Raw genomic sequence first — 16,908 nt, 5'->3', positions numbered from 1 at the left:
ACTTCTCTCTAAACACTCGCTGTTATTGATATCAATGAGCTTATTTTGCCGGATTGTATGCAACCTATAATGTAATGCTAGCTCATCAAAATGTGGATTTTCTTAACATATTTTGATAAGTTTATCATCACTGTTAAAAAACACAAGATCTCTCCATCCCAATACATTTTTATTTATTTACACATTTATACATTTAAAAACCGAAATGTCTAGAATTCTAAGCATCTGTAAATCAACATTGAGTGTTGTCTATGCCACTTGTGAACTAAAGGAATCATGTACAATGTAACCACTGTGCAATATTCTTTTTTTTTCTCCACATACATTTGTTTCAGGGTTAGCTGTCGACTTTTAACAATGTAAGGAAAGACAAAACGTATTAGTGCAAACACCCATCTTGTACCATTACCCAGGCTTACATGGATTTGAGATATTGATAACTTTTTATAATAATTCGAAGGAAAATGCCTCTCCAGATAAATAGAAAGTAGGTGCAGATTACAGTGTGACTTCAATGGAAGAGCTCTTTCTCCTGTTCCACTGACACACACCATTAGGACAGTTCAATTGTCTCCATGTAATGTCACCCCAGACTTCACAGCTATATTACTCATAGGGATACTGTCTGGCTCTGCAAGATTACTCTCTATGATAAATGCAAGAAATAAATACTATCTATTCTCATCTCCATCCCTTCATCCTGATGAAGATGTGCAGTAGCTATAGTGATCAGAAAAATACACCTTAATGCTTATCAGGGTGTTTAAGACAAGGAGGAAATACAATCGAAATATAATGTCAATATAATTCCAATATTCCCATTATTCCCACTTAAATAGATAGATTTTCTGGTAATTAAAATAATAAAATGACAAAAAATAAACAAAAAGATAATCTCCTTAATGATTTCCTTTTTGAGACAGTGATGGAAACATCTAAAAACAAAACTATTCTGTAACAGTAAATGCAATTTTGATTTATTGTGTATGTGAGAGAGTTGTTGTAAGGTCTGGACGTTAGCTAGAGCAGTCTATTTTTGGTTTTTGAGCAGTTCGTCAATTTGGGTTTTGTACATATTCTTGACATCCTCCAGATCCAGTTTTAGTTCCTCAGCCTCCTCAGCTTTCTCACCATACATCTGCAAGATAGTGTTATGCCTCTGCTCCAGCTCCTGAAAAATATATACAACACAGGCTCAGGACAAGTAGGTACAAATACAGTATCTGAACATTATCTGAATAATCATATGTGGCTTCCTCTCCTACTGGTGGTATTTGCTTTCTCCAGTCCAGTTGTTTCAGATCAGAGTGAACAAAAGAAAGGAGACAATGACTATAAACAATTATAGTTCATGTCAGATGATACTAGCACCGTGAGAGCCTCACCTTCAACTGCACTTTCAGTTCTGGGATGTCCTTCACCTGGTCCTCCATCTCTTCGTTCTGATTGGTCAGTCTGATAAGCTCCTCTGCCATGACAGAGCGACTCCTCTCCAAACTAGAGATTTCCAGCTGAGAGAGAGAGTGACACAGAGAGAGAGAGAGAGAGAGAGAGAGAGCAAGAGAGAGAGAGAGAGAGAGAGAGAGGTCTTGGCAAGCATTTTTAACAATTTACACAATTTGCAATAACCAAGGACAAGATTAAAGTCCTTTGTTCAAAGTTATACTCATGGAAAAGCCTAAATGGTTGTTCTAGTAGTTGTGATCATGTGGGTCCAGTGCTCTACCTGTAGCTGTGCTATCTCTCCCTCTCGTAGTTTGAGCTGGGACTGCAGGTTCTCTATGATGCTGGAGCCTCCACTCAGCCGAGCCACCTCGTACAGATTGTTTCCACTCATAGACATGGACATGGTCATATTCCCAAAGGAGTGATCCAGGGAGTCCTCCTGATGAAAAATAATACAACATAAAACGTGCCCCTCCGGTAAATAAATATAGAAAGATCACAAATACCATATAGGATATTAGATATGGGGATAATAGGACTCGTTGGTTACAATCCATATTACTGAGCTAAAACTGGGAGGTAAGTTGGGAGGAAGAGGCTAAGAGCAGGGGTGGAGACTGGAGACCAGTGTTGGGGGTTCTGTACCTGGGAGAGAAGAGAGCCGTGGAGGCCTGCTTGGTCCGTCCCACTGATGGAGCTTGAGCGGGAGAGGGAGGGGGTGGACGAGGCTGGAGGCTCCCCTACAGAGTGGACCATCGCCTTCCTCTCCTAATACGAAACAGAGAGAAACACATTCATGTTTTATTACATATGGTGGATTGATTAAAGAACAAAACATAATGTGGCAACACAATTTTATGCAACTATGTATAAGTTGGAATAAAAAACAATTCAGAGATAAAAAATAAAAAAAAAGAGAGAGAAAAAAGAAAACACATTCTGCCAAGTCAATTGGCACCATTATGGTGGTTGAAATAAAATGTCTTACCTTCTCCTTGAGGGCCTCTTGTGCTAGGTAACATTTTTTCTTCTCTTGCTCCACCTTCATTTTCTCCATCTCCAGCTGATTGGTCAATAGGAGCTGGGGAGAGGAGCACAGTGTGAGTCGTTTTACGAGCTGCAATGCTAGCAGGTTAGGCAGGACTGGCAGGGGAACACAATGTACCTTCTCTTTCTTGGCTTCCTCCAGTGCTCTAGTGTGCTCTCCTCTCAGATTCTCCAGCTCCACATGCTCCCTAAAGATTATGATACAAACAGTATGATAGTTAAGGTTAAGAATAAAAGAAACAAGGTGCTCACTCCAAAAACGTATTCAAAACTACTGTTCGGGTGCTGAATCCTCGCAGAACATCATAGGAAATGAAAAAACAGACAGCACTACATCATAGTATTGATGCACAGGTGCGTTTCCTCAGCATGCATGAATTCTTGCCCGCTGAGGAAGGCACAAACTGAAACATATCCTTGCAGTAAATATTATGATTACAGTTTATTCTCTGGAGTGCTGTACATTTTTCATTTTCTAAGCTAAAGTTTAGGAAAATACCATTCACAGATCATTGCTATAATGCAAATAAGTGGCTTTATAATACAATAACAGCTTTATAATTGTCAGGTCCACCTCTGTGTATGTGAAGGCAGCAAACATCTTGACACAAGCAGTAGTCTCTCAGCTCTCACCCAAATCCATGTTTAAAAGCCTATAGTACCTGCTGCTGTCATCCTCCAATTTCTCCCTCCTGTTCTTCTCTGCATCTAGCTGACCATGGAGACGGCCCTTCTCCTGTCGAAGGAGGGAATTCTGGGACTCCAGTGAGACCAGCTGGGACTTGAAGGCCAGCAGCTCCTCGGTTGCTGAGCGCTCCTTCTCCACAGCAACAGCCAGCTGGGCCTGGGCATCCACTGTGCAGAGTTCAAAGAGAAAGAGACAGAGAGGGTGGGTGGGGGATTAGGGAACACTTCAACTAAAGGTATTAATAAGATTGTAAGTAAAAAAAAAAAAAAAGGAACAGCATCTTTATTCTCAAGACTCACCTAGTCTATCTGAGATGTTCTTCTCCAGTTTCTCCCAGGATGCCGTCTGGCCTCCAAGAGTGGCCTGCAGGTTCTCGATCTGTCGGAGCAGGGGCCGCGTTGCTGAGGTAACGCTCTGGCTCAGCTCCTGGTTCCTGGTCTCTGCTTCCTGAAGCCTCTATGGAAGGAGACAGGAAACAGAATGTGTGTGAATATGAATATGTGAGCGTAAACCATACATCCTAATCCACAAGCATGGCCTAAAACAGGCCTTATTAGCTCATACGTATAGCTAATAGCATTGGACGTCAGTCATCAGTGTATATGGATTTGTTTACGGTGAACAGGTCTGCATTGGAATCTGAATGTGAACATCTCTTACCTGCTGTAGCTCACTGATCTCCTCTCTCAGGTAATCCTCTTTCCTGGCCTGCTGCTGCTCAGCCCTTTGCAGCGCCAGCCTGAGATCAGCCACCTGGAGACAGGGTCAGAGGGGGTTAATAATCATGCACTGGGGGGCAGCAATAGCGTGTATCCAAAGTAATCTAGTCACTAGATGTTGCACGCACGCACACAAATAGCATTTAGTCATTCTCACCTGGTTGGCCAGCGCCTCATGCTGCATGCGGGCTTCCTCCTGGGACTTCTCCAGGGCCAGGCTTAGCTCCTCCTTGACCTGGGTCTGCCTGCTCAGGGCTGCCTCCTGAACCACGCTGGCCTTGGTAGCATTGGCCTTGTGTAGCTCAGCCAGCTCCCTGAGGGACAGACAGAGAAACACCAGAGAGTCACTCGCCACTGGATTTGATTTATATGGTAATTTTATGTATCTATATAGGATGAGATTTTATGTACACTCACAAATTTGAAAGATCACTGATGTATCACTTTACATGTAGGACATTTATTACTTAGGCTTTTTTCACAGATAGATGTTCCTCAACAGGGTAAAAGGCAGTGCTTGACTTTGGATGAAAGAGGTGCAGGAACTCTCTTTCCGATTCAAGTTGGATTCAAGCCATTAGACTATGTTAACTGAAATTTACAAATGACATGATATGGAGACCTTGGATTATTCACACATTACCAAACTAACTCATCATCAGTCGACGATGTACATGTTTGGCAAGCTTTTGCGACAGTTTGCGTCCTGGCATCTGATTGGTAAAAAGCATTCCCTATCTCCGATTCCCGATCCAGCATTTTAGGCCAATATCGGCTCGATAACGATGATCAGTATTAGATTGTTGCATTTCTAGTCGCGCTGGTACTCAAATTGTATTCAGTCCTGCGCATTCTCAATTAAGAACCGAGTACTGGCACACACATTTTCCTAATCTTCACCCAGAGAAACCGGTACACAGTTGGTACCAATCAGTGGAACAGGAACATAGTTACCCAAAAAAATTCAGGTGCCGGAACTGGGTTCCGGATAGTTCTAGCCCAAGTCAAGCACCAGTAAAATGTGTATTGTTACCTGTAGGAGTTGTAATAACTAGGTGATAATTATTATATTGTTTCACTAAGCAGAGATAGCGGAGTGGTAGTGGGTGTGTTGTATCTTTACTTATAGGAGTTGTCCAAGGCAGCCTGGAGGCTCCTGCTGTTCTCCTGCAGCTCCTCTGAGTCAGTCTGCAGTTTGGTCACCTCCTTCTCCTGGCGCTCCACCACCGCATTCAGCTTCTTAATGTTCTCCCTGTGCTGCTTCTCCACCTCCTCCTTCCCATCCAGAACCTCCAGCCATACACACAGGTTACATTATAACTGGCTGTCTGGACACAGCTCTACTGATTTTTCACTGTACCCATAAAAACAAAAGTAATTAATATAATCCTGCTGGGTGTCCATATTGTTCACGCCAACAGAAGTCATATCATTGTAGTTTAGGCAATACCTGGCACTAATTCTATGACCTGTTTTAATGAGTCCATTGATTGCTCCCACTGACCTGCTGTAGGTGTCTGAGCTCCTCCTCATGCTCCTTCAGCTTCTTGCTCTGTTTAGTGAGTTTGGTCTCACTCTCCTTCTCCTTCATACGCAGCTTCTTGATGATGTTGGAGTGCTGCAGCTGCTGCTTGGAAAGCTTCTCACCTAAGAGTGATAGAAACACCAGTCAACTGGCATATAGCTCACAATTCTACAGAGTATCTTTAAAGTAAAATGACTGCACAGTAGGGTTGGGCGATATAAATGTTTTCATACCTGTATACCGTCCTAAAATTTTACGCTGGGATGTCTGTTACACATTGTGAATTGGCAAACTTAATTTGGCAGCTTGATGAATTATGGACCAGAAATGTTATGACGGTAATGAAAAGCATACCAAGGGCATTTTCAAATCCCGCAGGATACCGTATTACCGTTATTTATACCACCCAACCCTATTGCATGGGTGTCCCATCTTCATTAGAATTACTCTTACCCAGCACCTAACAAATAATGGTTGTGCACTGCACTCAAGCCATCTTTCTCACATGTATAAGTGTGTTTTATATTTCAGTTGTGTCTTTGGCTGAGTAAGAAAGTCCGTGCAATAGTTTGGTCTGAGAAGGAGAGAGTCTCACCCTCCTCCAGCAGTCCTCTGATCTGGTCCTCCTTCTCTCTGATGATCTCCATGGTCTCGTTGGAATTGAGTCTGGTCGACAGCTCCTCTCTCATGCCCTTTATCTCCTATGGGGGGAAATGAAAGAATGCTGTAGACAACCTGGATAGAATTCGTTTGATATGGGGCTCATAATGGTTGAAATAATGACTGAGGTCCAATCAGTTATTTGGGTGTCAGAGAAACTAAGGTCATTTATATGTCCATATACAGTAGTTAAAGGCTTATGTTACCTTCTTGGCGATGTCCCTCTCCTTGCAGGCCAGCTGTGCTTTCCTCTCTGTGTCTGCGATGCGCTGGGTGAACTCCTCCTTTAGAGACAGCACCGTGGAGCTCTCTTCCTTCAGGCCTATCACCTCACTGCAGAACACAGAGAGACAGTCAAACATAGGACCCAACAGCTTCACAGGCAAATATGTTGTTGTTTCTTTTGAAAACAATCTACTGTTCTAGTTTAACGTATGAAAGATGCCCTAAAGTGTGTAATTGATTGAATACTTTGTATTCTGTTTAATATAGCATAGAAAAAATATTTGTCAGGATATTACAGAATGGCATTTTCTGTGCTGACACCATTCAGACACGTAGGTGTGTGTGACCCATATACTCACTCTTTGAGGTTGTCACACTCCTCCTCCAGCCTGGCTTTGTCTTTGCTGACTGCCAATAGCTGAGACTCTCTCTTTTCAAGGCGGCTTGACAGCTCATCAATTACCTGTAGATAGTAGTAATAGACACGGTTTTAAAATGAATGTTTTAACAGAATGATGGGAACTACATGAATGATGGGAGACTACAACACAAACATTCTTCAAACAAAGGGCAAAATGCCAAGGTGCTACAAGATACAGAGAGCCCCTTTGAGCAGGTGTGTTACCTTTTGAAGTTCCAGAATCTGGCATGTTGATACTCCTCTCTTCTCCTCTGTGATTGGTGGGGTGAGCTGTCCCTCTACATCAGTGACGGGAACAGACAACGTGATGTCTGCCTCTGATTCTGCTTCCTGTTCTTGTTCTGTCAGCTCTTCGGGCTGCTCCCAGTTCACAGGTGTGGCACTGCGCCCACTCTCCTCCATCTCATTCTCATCCAACATCTGTTCTTTCATCGTTTCTGTCAGCCCCTCATCCTCTTGTTCTTCATCCTCCTTTTCACCCTCCTCCTCTTCTCCACCTTCCGGAGCCGCGTTTGATGACACGACAAGTGTGGGGGGCGTGGATCCTGAAGTGACTGACGCCAGCGTCCTGCTCCCGGGGATCTCGTCGTCTGAGTTGACCTCGCTGACGCTGCGGCTGTCCAGCGACTGCATGCTGAACGAGTCGATGCGCTCGAAAGCGTCCGAGGAGGATCCGCAGCTCTCGGTCAGCTTGGGGTAGTCCTCCAAACGGGGGAAGTCCCCACAGGCAGATGCTGAGAGCAGCTGAAAGGAGCCCTGCATCAGGTGGAGACCTGCCTTAGCCTCTGCGGTCTCCTGCCTGGAGCTGGCCGAGCTCTCGCTCAGAACGCTCTCGTGGTCCAGCACCTCGATGTCACTGGTGGTGGAGGTGCCTGAGGAGAAGGCGCTGACAGGGGGTGAGGGTGTGTCGCTTTGCCGGTCCTCAGCCTTCGGGTCTTTGGGCTCCAGTACGATCTCCTTAGGGGACGTGGGGGGAGACGGGGTGGAGGGGCTCTTGGGTTCAGTGGGGATTGTTGGTTCAGAGGTGTCAACGACATCATCATCAGGTTGGGGCTCCGAGAGTGTTAATGGCTGTTCTGTTTGAGTATCCTCAGAATCAACAGTTGTGTCATCAGATTCTAGCCTGCTCTCACTGGTTAGTGGACTGTCAGTGTCATCAGGAGCATCACCCTGAAGGGGTGCTGGAGGGTCTAGCTGAATGAGGACGATGTCTGAAGCAGGGTCTGGCTCCGAGTGCTTAGCCTGGACAGACAGGCTCTCAGCATTGTCCTGGCACTTCTGTCTAAAAGGCTCAGTCAGCCCAGGCTTGCGAGGGTCAATGATATCCTTGACTACAGCATCTCTACCCTCCTCATCCTTCTCCTGTGGTCGCCTGTGGGACTTGGCAGGTGGCACAGACACAACCTGTGTGCTATTGACACCCTTCAACTCTCCTGGGGGCAGAAAGGCACTGAAGAAGTTCTCGGTTTCATCCACAACTGTGCGGGTGACCGGGGTGGTGATGGCCTCAGATGACAAAGGAATGGTATTTGTGATCTCCTCAGGTGGGGAATCCCACTGTGTCATCCCCCAACCTCCACTCAATGGTGTCTTTCCAGGTAAATCTAAATAAGAAGACAAAACTTCAGATTAAATTCCAGATCATGTTGCCAGATGTTATGCTTCCAACAGTCAGCATTCAGAGAAAAGCAACTATTTGATTTACAGCTGAGACACGCCTGTGATGTCTACTGTATGTTTATTATGTAAAATACTTTAGCTACCTACCATCATAAGGCATCACAACTGTGTCACCCCATTGATCCTCTTCTTGAATGTCCAAAACTCTGTCGATGGATTTCTGAGCTGTTGTCAACGCTTGTTTGGCAAAGCTTGACAGGTGGGAAGGGTTGAACCAACTCATATTTGCTCTTGCTAACAAGGTAGCTAGCTAGCTAACTAAACAAGCTAACTCCTCCTTTTGAGGCTAGCTGCAAGTTAGCTAGCTAGCGTTAGCTAACATCAAATGAGGTTAGCTTGCTAGCTAGCTATGAGGTGCCCATTCCACCTTGTTTATCATAGTAACACTTCAACGACAATGTGATGCTTGATGGAAATTTCGAAATCGTCTTGTCTGTCGGCTTCAAAAGAGACAAAGCAGCAGCAGTGAGTTGGCTAGGTAGCTAGCTAAATGGCTAGCTGCTTAGCTCGCTAAATAACAACAATCAATAAAACTCTCAATTCACGAGTCGTCGATATTGTAGAGACGGCTAACTAGATTATCCATACATTTGACTGTACAGTTTTGCCAAAGTCAACGCATAACTGCTTCGATTTATTCATGTTTCATATAGGCCCTCGGTTTGTTTTGGTTTTTTGTCGACTGGCTGACTTGCAACCTACAGTGCTTCCTTTCCACGTAGCAATACATCCAAACTACCCCACAGAACAGTGACGTCGGTGACGACGTGATGGTCGTTCTGTTAGGTCTAATGCCCACGACAGATAACTGGCATTTATTATCAATGGTGTACATTCAGAAATACATACTCTGACAAACATGATTGTGATTGTCACAAAACTAAATTGCAGGTACTCAGGTACAGAATGCATCCGTAACCTAAAGAAAAGTGAATTAGAAACATGTTTTGAGCAAGTTAAGGACAAAGAAAGCTCTCATAATCTCTTGATATTCTTCATTTTCTTGCAACAGCGTCTCTCAAATATTCTCACTGATGTATTCCACTCTCTCCACTGAATAGGCTATTTGTAATATATTTCCACACACAGAATGCCCCTTGAAGGTTATTTACTATAGACTTACTGCCTTACCCTCAGACATTTGCACACACATTTTCACATTCCTCTCTAATCTGATTTATTGGGGCTCACACAAAAAGACTGAACAGCTAGGTATTCAATGCTATGATATTTTAATATTATCATATGATGAGGTGATAAGATGGGTGTAGCCCTATGGAAAATTAGGCCTAACTATTAAAAGTTCATTAATAGAATACATAGGACTAAAAAGGGTAAAACTATTACTATGTTTGGTATTGAATATTGTGCAAAATGAATAGAGTTTCATGGGTTAAGTTCATGTGTTGAATTATTTACATGATGTGAAATGTATTTTGTTTTATTCTATACTATGTTCACAATGCTGGCAATATTGTAAAAGAATTTACTTTTGATTTCTGTGAGAAAATATTCAAATATAACGTTTGTGCATTTTGTTTATTTTCATAAGCCAATGCAAGGGTGAGTTGAAGGTGAGGTGTCAGGTGGAGGAGAAGGAGACGTTAGTTGGGAGAAGGCGAAGAAAGAGAACGGATGTAATGTACTGCTGGCTGTGAAAGTTAATAGTGTGGAGATAGGTAGCCCACTTATTTCTGTTGTTTAGAACAAGGTAATGCGAGTACACAACCCGTGAACTCTACAAAGTACTACGTTCGGCGTATGACCTGTTTAGGAACACTTTCTCTGTAGAGGAGTAACCGTTCCGACGGTCAACCAACTGGATTAGCCTAGCCTAGCTCAAAAGTGAGATAGCTAGTTTTTCCTTCGGAGGCTTATGGGCTGTGTGTTCGACCAACAAGGGAGTTCCAAACGTCGATAGCCACCGGGAGAGACAGTAGTACCAAAGAGTCCTGCCGTTGGAGAGAACTACCCAGGTTGCCGAGAGAGGAGCTTCGCGAGGCTGCCGGCTTACGGAACTGGGAGTTTGGTGTGTCGTCTAGCTCGTGGGAGTGAAGGAGCCGCCATTTTAGGGTGAGCTACTACGCACTCAAGCTACACGCGCCAGGCCTGCAACGCACTGGACTTGGTATTGTTGTCGTAGTTATCTTTGCCGGCTTTAGTATAGGTTTTATTTATTTTAATTGAGGTTTACAGTCTTTACCATTTACATTTTGATATTTGTATGTGTATGTTAAGTGTTGTTGTATTTCATTTCGTGTAATCTATTTTGGGGATTTAATATCAGTAAAAGAGATCTGATTTGAATAAAATAACAAAAGACAAGTTATTGGTGGGACTGTGTTAATATATAATAGACAAAGTAAACACATAATAATAGGTAGAGATACCATTTTATTTAAAGAATTCAGGTTAGCCACCCCTATTAATTGCTCAGACCAGCAAAGGGGCGCTACATGGGTATCACAGTCTTTGTAGAGGAGTGTTTGAAGGGCTTCAGCAAAATGACAGTCGTTTAGAAACGGCTGAAAACATCCTTTTTAGAAGTGGGCGTTTGCGAGGTTGCTCCTGTTCCATGGTGGATGGAAGATCTTTTGTATGGGTAGACATGGCACTATGTGGTACCTGAAGAGCTAGAATCAGGAGAGAGAGAAAGAGAGAGAGAGAGAACTGATATGCAAATTATATGTAATATGATATTATAAGTAACCTCTTACTCTATCCTTAGTGACAGATTAATGTGATTGTCAAGTTATTTTTCATTTCAGAAATCTTCCAGATGTACTTACCAATGTTATCTTCCACAGTTGTCTGTTCCTGCACTGATTCTGAGCGGCTGGAATCCTTCTTCTGAAATGCCTCCTTGAAGTGCTAATTGTTGAAAGAGAATTTATAATAATAATTAAAAAAAACACTCCTGCACAATAAACCTTTGATTAGTCTCATGAATAGATTCAAATACAGTATTCTATTTTCCATGATTTTATGAAGAAGAAGTCTGAAGTACATCTGAAGAAGTCTGAAGTACCTTTAAGTTGATCCTCAGCTTTCTCAGGCGGTCACAGAACCCCTTGCACTTCTTCATACCCTCAGGCAGAGGGTTGGACTCACTCTGAACCTCAGGGGATATGAATGATGCTCTAGAGGCTGCTCTGGATGCCTCATTGCATCCCCGTAAAAGCTCTTTGCTTAAGGACTTCACCAGAATTTCATTGAAATCGGTGTCCTGGGTCGACATGGCCATTTGGAGGAGTTTTTCAGAACCAAACTCTTCCAACAGATGTTTATGGACTGACCTATAGACCTTGTGGATCCTCAGATTAAGAGGATATGCCTGAGTACCTGAGCAGCCTGAAGCTGCACAGAACCCTGACAGGACCTTTCTGATCAGGTCCTGTGCCTTGACAATAATGTCAGGTGAGTAAACACCCGGCTGTGATTGGATGTTTGATAAAAGTCTGACAACTATTATAGTGATCAGGCTCATAAAGTCATCACTGTCAATGTGTGGACTGGCTGACAATTGGTCAACTACACCTGAGTAACGAGTGTCCTCCTCCCTAGTAATGTTGGCCTCAAATCCTTGAGTTAATTTTAAACTCTTAGTTATCACGCTGGCTCTAGACAAAGAGGATCTAGGTGAAGTCTTTGAACTTGACAGGCCTTTCCCATCAGTCATTAGAGGTTGGTGTCTTTCATCTGTACACAATTCAGTACTCTCTCTGCCAGAGGCTGAGGCTGAGGCTAAAGACAGTGTGTCTAACACCTGACCCACCATTACTTTAGTGAAAAGACTCACTGTGTCACTGAAAATAGAGGAGGACTCCACAGAGCTGCTCATACCTAAGTCACAAACAGTGGCCAGACTAGAGGAAGCAGACACACAGGCTGGTCCCTGAGACAACACCAATGTAGAAGAGGAGAGGGATAGACATGGAAGCAGCAGGTGCTTTACGGACTCTTCAGCAAAGAGCTGCACCAGCTCATGTGCTAAGGGCTTCCCTACTTGTCTCTCAGTCCTCTTCAGCTTACAGAGGATGGAATCAGAAGCACTCTTGCCAGCTGCAACTGTCATGACCAGAGGGGCACAGTTTCTATTGGAAATAATGGTTGACATTGTTTGCCTGGCACCACACATCAAGGCCTCTTCCATAATGGAGTCGTTCATGTCAATGACTGAACATCTAATAATAGGTTGAGCAATCTCTGGGATCTCTGACGGGATGGGCGTGCCAGGGAGGGCACCAGGCACATCCTGTAATTCCCACCTCTGTGCTCCTGATGACGAGGACGATGAAGTGGAAGAGGAAGAGGTTGGCCGGGGCTCCTTGAAAACCAGTTCCTCACCACATTCACTACTTACCTGCATCCTCTCAACTTTATCCAGCATAGCCTCAACAATGCTCTGGATTTCCAAAAGCTCCCCTGTGGTCACATTTTGCTGTGATTTGGACAGCTCTCTCTGAATGGATATCAGAATTTCACTCAGAGCCTCCTTAGCACGTGCCTTTGTTGTTTTGCGTTGTTGATGCAAAGCCAAGTAATTCTTCACCTTTGTTTTTACATTTGTGTAAATAGCCTTAGCCGTCGTCCAGACATTTCTCTCAGCTATTTCGATGCCACATTGGGAGCCAACGGGAAAGGCCCACTCACTGCTTGAGGCTTGCTCACTGCTCTCTTGATGCACATGCCGTAGAGTCACAGAAGACTCAGTGGCCTTGACAAGATTCTTCACCCCATTTGCTATGGTTCCAACTATTTCTGAAGCAGCTGAATCAGCGTTGTTATTGGACACTATTGATGTAGCAGATGACATGCTAGAATGTGGTTGGTTACTATGTGAGTCTGAACTTACTTGGCTGGAGAAGTAACCATCTGTTCTGATAAGGATCACCTTCACTTTTTGCGTTGCCTTAATATGGAATTCCTCACTTGACAGCTTCTCAATGATTGAATTGTTAGAAATAAGTAATCTCCCATAAGAGGAGGAACTGGACACAGATATGTCCTCTAATGAGGACATGATATGATCTCCAAAGTTACAGACTTCAAGGGACTCTGAAGATATAACCTCTATCAAAGAAGATGTGCCCTCTAAATCTGCCACCTCTGATTTGTACAAGGTCACCAGCTGGTTGATCACCTCTTTAGTGCAGAGAGCCAGTAAAGGTTGGGAGCTCTCACTCAGACATCTGCGGAGAGCTCCAAGTCCAGCTGAGTTGACCTCTCTCAGTTTTGTCTCACTCTTGCTGAGCTCAGGAGAGATTACACTCAGAGTAGGATCTGCCATACTTTCAGGTTGTTCCAGTGGTTTTCCTACTCCTGAATCAACTGTCTCTGTTTTGAATACATTACTTTCTTGTAGTTTCTCAGCTTTGCCAGCAACAGATTTCAGGGTAAAGAATCCCTGAAGTTTATGCTCCATATTTCGATAAATATGAAGCGCTGAGGAAAAGATTTTTTTCATAACCTGTCCAGGTTTTTTGATTGCTGGACCTACAGTTGTCAACCTCTGATCAGAGCTGCAGCTGTGAACAGAGTCAGTTGCCTGAAGGTACTTCACCTCAGCCTGCACATCATGAAAAAATGCCTCCACAAGGTTGGAGGCCTCAGACTCCACAATCAGAGTGGTGTTGGATGGACAGCCCTCTGGAACTGACCTCAACAGTATATCACTGACAGCTTGCGTGGCCTTAGTTTGATACTCAGTGGGAATGACCACACTATCCAAGGCTCGTTTACCATCCAGGTCATCCACAATATCATATTTAGATGCCAAGAATTTCACCTTCTCAGCTATTTGCCTCAGAAGCTCAGACGATTGCTGGCCATTGTCCTCATGATTATATTCATTTACCATCTCAGTCAGGACAGTAATGACTTCCTCTGTCATCGGTCTAATGTAGGAGTCAATATCCACAGCAGAGGTAGACGTCTGGCCCTCAGGCGTGGTCTGGTCATGGAAAAAGCTCTGGACCAGACTGATCATCTCCTGAGAAACCTGGGTACCTGAGGAACTCTTCTTGATGCTACGCACCAGGGATGATTTCCCTGAAATAGTTCCACTTATTGAAACCGAGAGCGCTCCACTAAACTGCCGAACCACCTCCTTTATCAGACCCACGGTCAGTTCAGGAGGGCAATCAGACAGGAGCTCATGGTCAGATAGCTGCTCATGCACACTGCTGATAATGCTGTCCTCTGACATCCCCAAGTGGATCTTTACTGAGCTCTGGGAACTTCAAAACAAATTAAGATGATGCAAAAATTAGACCTTTCTCACTGATAATGCCTTTATAAACATCTAGTTGTAATTTTCTTTTTTTTTATCATTTGCCGTACATTAGTGGTTTTAATTGTCCCCATGATGAAACCGTTCAACTTCATTACAATGCAATTAATTATAAAGCAATTACTAACTGTAACAGAATGCTAAATACCATGTTACTGGAATAATTATAGCATTACTTATGGGGAAACTTAATGTATATTGTGTTCCTCTTGTCTTACAGATATTACTAAATTAAAATATGGTCAAACAATGTAGGTTAATACAACATTAAAGTGGATAGTATACAATGCATTTGATGTAAAGTTGGAATGAAGATGTCATTTTCAATGGAAAAATAATTGCTTAATTGTCTGTGTTAAAAATGCACATTATGGGAACTTACCTCTTGTCAGAAGGCAGGCATGTCTTGCTGCTGCCGGGCTTACGCTGCTCTCTGGTAAAATAGTTCATCTCCCGGATGAGCTCCAGCCTGCTTTCTGACCCTGGCGACTGTGACCTGGGGGATCTCTCATGGACCCCCTTCTCCCTCTCGAGTAAACGGGCAAGAGCCGGCAGCATGATATGCAGGGTGGTCTCTGTGATGAGGCTGAGGACGTTATTGCACAACTTCATAAGTTGTTTGTTGGTCGTCTGTGTTGAACAAACAGAGCAAAGCCCATTGGTGAAGTTGTGATGTAAGGTAGGCTGTTCTATGTAACAAAGTACATTTGATAAACGTTGGTTTTGTTTCCTGTGACTTCATTTAAACTTAGACAAAGTAGGACAGAATAAAGAAAATAACAATACAATCGAACTTGTGTACTGTACTGTAGCCTTTTTCTTATTCATCTAAGAAACCAACATCAACTCTAAAAGCCAATGGAGAAAGTTACCTGATTCTTCAGTCCTCTATAGATCACCTTCCATTGCCTAGATAAGAGACAAGAAAAAGAAGTTGAGTTTTTCTGACTGTTTAAAACAGTTCAGATATTTTGCATAACAAAAAAATATAGAACATCAACATACTCATCAGTGAGACTGTGCAGGAATGAGAGGAGGATTGGGATGTGGAGGTCCAACTCATCTCTGTTTTCAGGGTTGATAGTAGCCTGGTAAGCTTTCTCCCTCAGAAGCTCAATAACTGATTTCCGGTTCAGATGCTCATCCCTGGAGTCGGGCACTGTTTTGAAAGCCACAAAGGGAGTAAAAGTTAACTGAAGATAATTTAATAGCAGATAAGAAAATTAAATGGATATCACAACTCACATTAGTTTATTAAAAGCACTTTACTGAATCACTGACCTTCATCAATGTTAAGGCCCTGCTCCATTGTTGTCTTGGCACTAGACATTCTCTTTGCCTGGAGAAAACACATTTCAGATATTACATAATGGCAGTCATGTTATATCAGCTCACAGCTCCATTAAAATTTATGTTTCTAGCAGGTGCAAATAATAGTTACTCTTTTAACTTTTCCCTGTAACCTAACCTTCGCCTTCTTCTTGGCCTTCGTGTCCTCCTTTTTCAGCGTGGCTGACGGTTCCCCCTCAACAATCTCCTGCACTTCACTCTGATCATTATCTTCATCAGCTATAAGCTGAAGGAAGAGTATGATAGAAGAATACAATCAGTAGGTCTCTATTACTGTAGAATAGATACCAGCAAAGGACTCAATTGACTATAATGGGGTGTGGGAGTAGCATAGGTCAGAGGATGACGTTAGGATAGGAGTAGTGCTTCCTTTCACAAGATCCATCAATAGCCTTGTTACATCCCATGACTAATATCAAACCATGATATCCGTGTGCAGCAACCCTCATTAATAGCCCTAGGCCTAACAGCCCTTACCTGATTTTCGTCCGACATTATAAGCAACCTATAAAACATCCACAGAATGCGTTTCCATTGACCCCCAAACGTCTTTATGCCAATCTGAAAACGCGCGACGTGACCGCTACCCTTGGTGCGCAAAAAGACAACCAGTGGCGTCATAGGCCCGAAAAGCAACGTCACAATAAGGCAACAGCTAAGGGCAAAAAGCAGCGGCTACACAATTTGCTTCTAATGGATGAATCATGGCAAATGAGTCATCGATACGTTGCCGACAAATTGTCTTTATGTATTTTCTCGTATAATGGTTGCCTTTATTCTAGGGTCTTCACTTAAATTAAACAACCTACACACTAGATTCGGATGAGGACGCACGCAATCACTCAAACTCTGAAA

The 16,908-nt window shown here is 43.3% G+C and overlaps 1 protein-coding gene across 1 annotated transcript; it reads right to left on the bottom strand.

The window, feature by feature from the left end:
• Positions 1 to 159: 159 nt before the first annotated feature.
• Positions 160 to 9,117, bottom strand: tmf1 (TATA element modulatory factor 1). The gene is made up of 17 exons (XM_083668291.1): positions 8,499 to 9,117; positions 6,936 to 8,335; positions 6,670 to 6,773; positions 6,292 to 6,418; positions 6,021 to 6,126; positions 5,405 to 5,547; positions 5,024 to 5,190; positions 4,058 to 4,214; positions 3,842 to 3,934; positions 3,481 to 3,637; positions 3,156 to 3,348; positions 2,612 to 2,681; positions 2,435 to 2,527; positions 2,092 to 2,214; positions 1,727 to 1,885; positions 1,386 to 1,511; positions 160 to 1,171 (listed from the first exon to the last, which is right to left on the bottom strand). Exons 1-17 carry the CDS (start codon positions 8,632 to 8,634, stop codon positions 1,031 to 1,033), a joined length of 3,495 nt encoding a protein of 1,164 aa, XP_083524417.1. The 5' UTR covers positions 8,635 to 9,117; the 3' UTR covers positions 160 to 1,030.
• Positions 9,118 to 16,908: the final 7,791 nt, after the last annotated feature.

This window comes from Argentina silus (assembly GCF_951799395.1).
Source record: "Argentina silus genome assembly, chromosome: 4".
NCBI classification, from domain to species: Eukaryota; Metazoa; Chordata; class Actinopteri; order Argentiniformes; family Argentinidae; genus Argentina; species Argentina silus.
This window is presented reverse-complemented; position numbering and strand designations above follow the sequence as displayed.

Bases quoted from the DNA above. Each gene is read 5' to 3' on its own strand.
- tmf1 (XM_083668291.1), bottom strand. From the start codon at position 8,634: ATGAGTTGGTTCAACCCTTCCCACCTGTCAAGCTTTGCCAAACAAGCG. The intron at 4,215-5,023 runs GTAAAGATACAA...TCTGTCCCTCAG, and splicing joins GCCTTGGACAACTCCTATAA to GGAGCTGGCTGAGCTACACA. The intron at 1,172-1,385 runs GTGAGGCTCTCA...TATATTTTTCAG, and splicing joins AACTGAAAGTGCAGTTGAAG to GAGCTGGAGCAGAGGCATAA.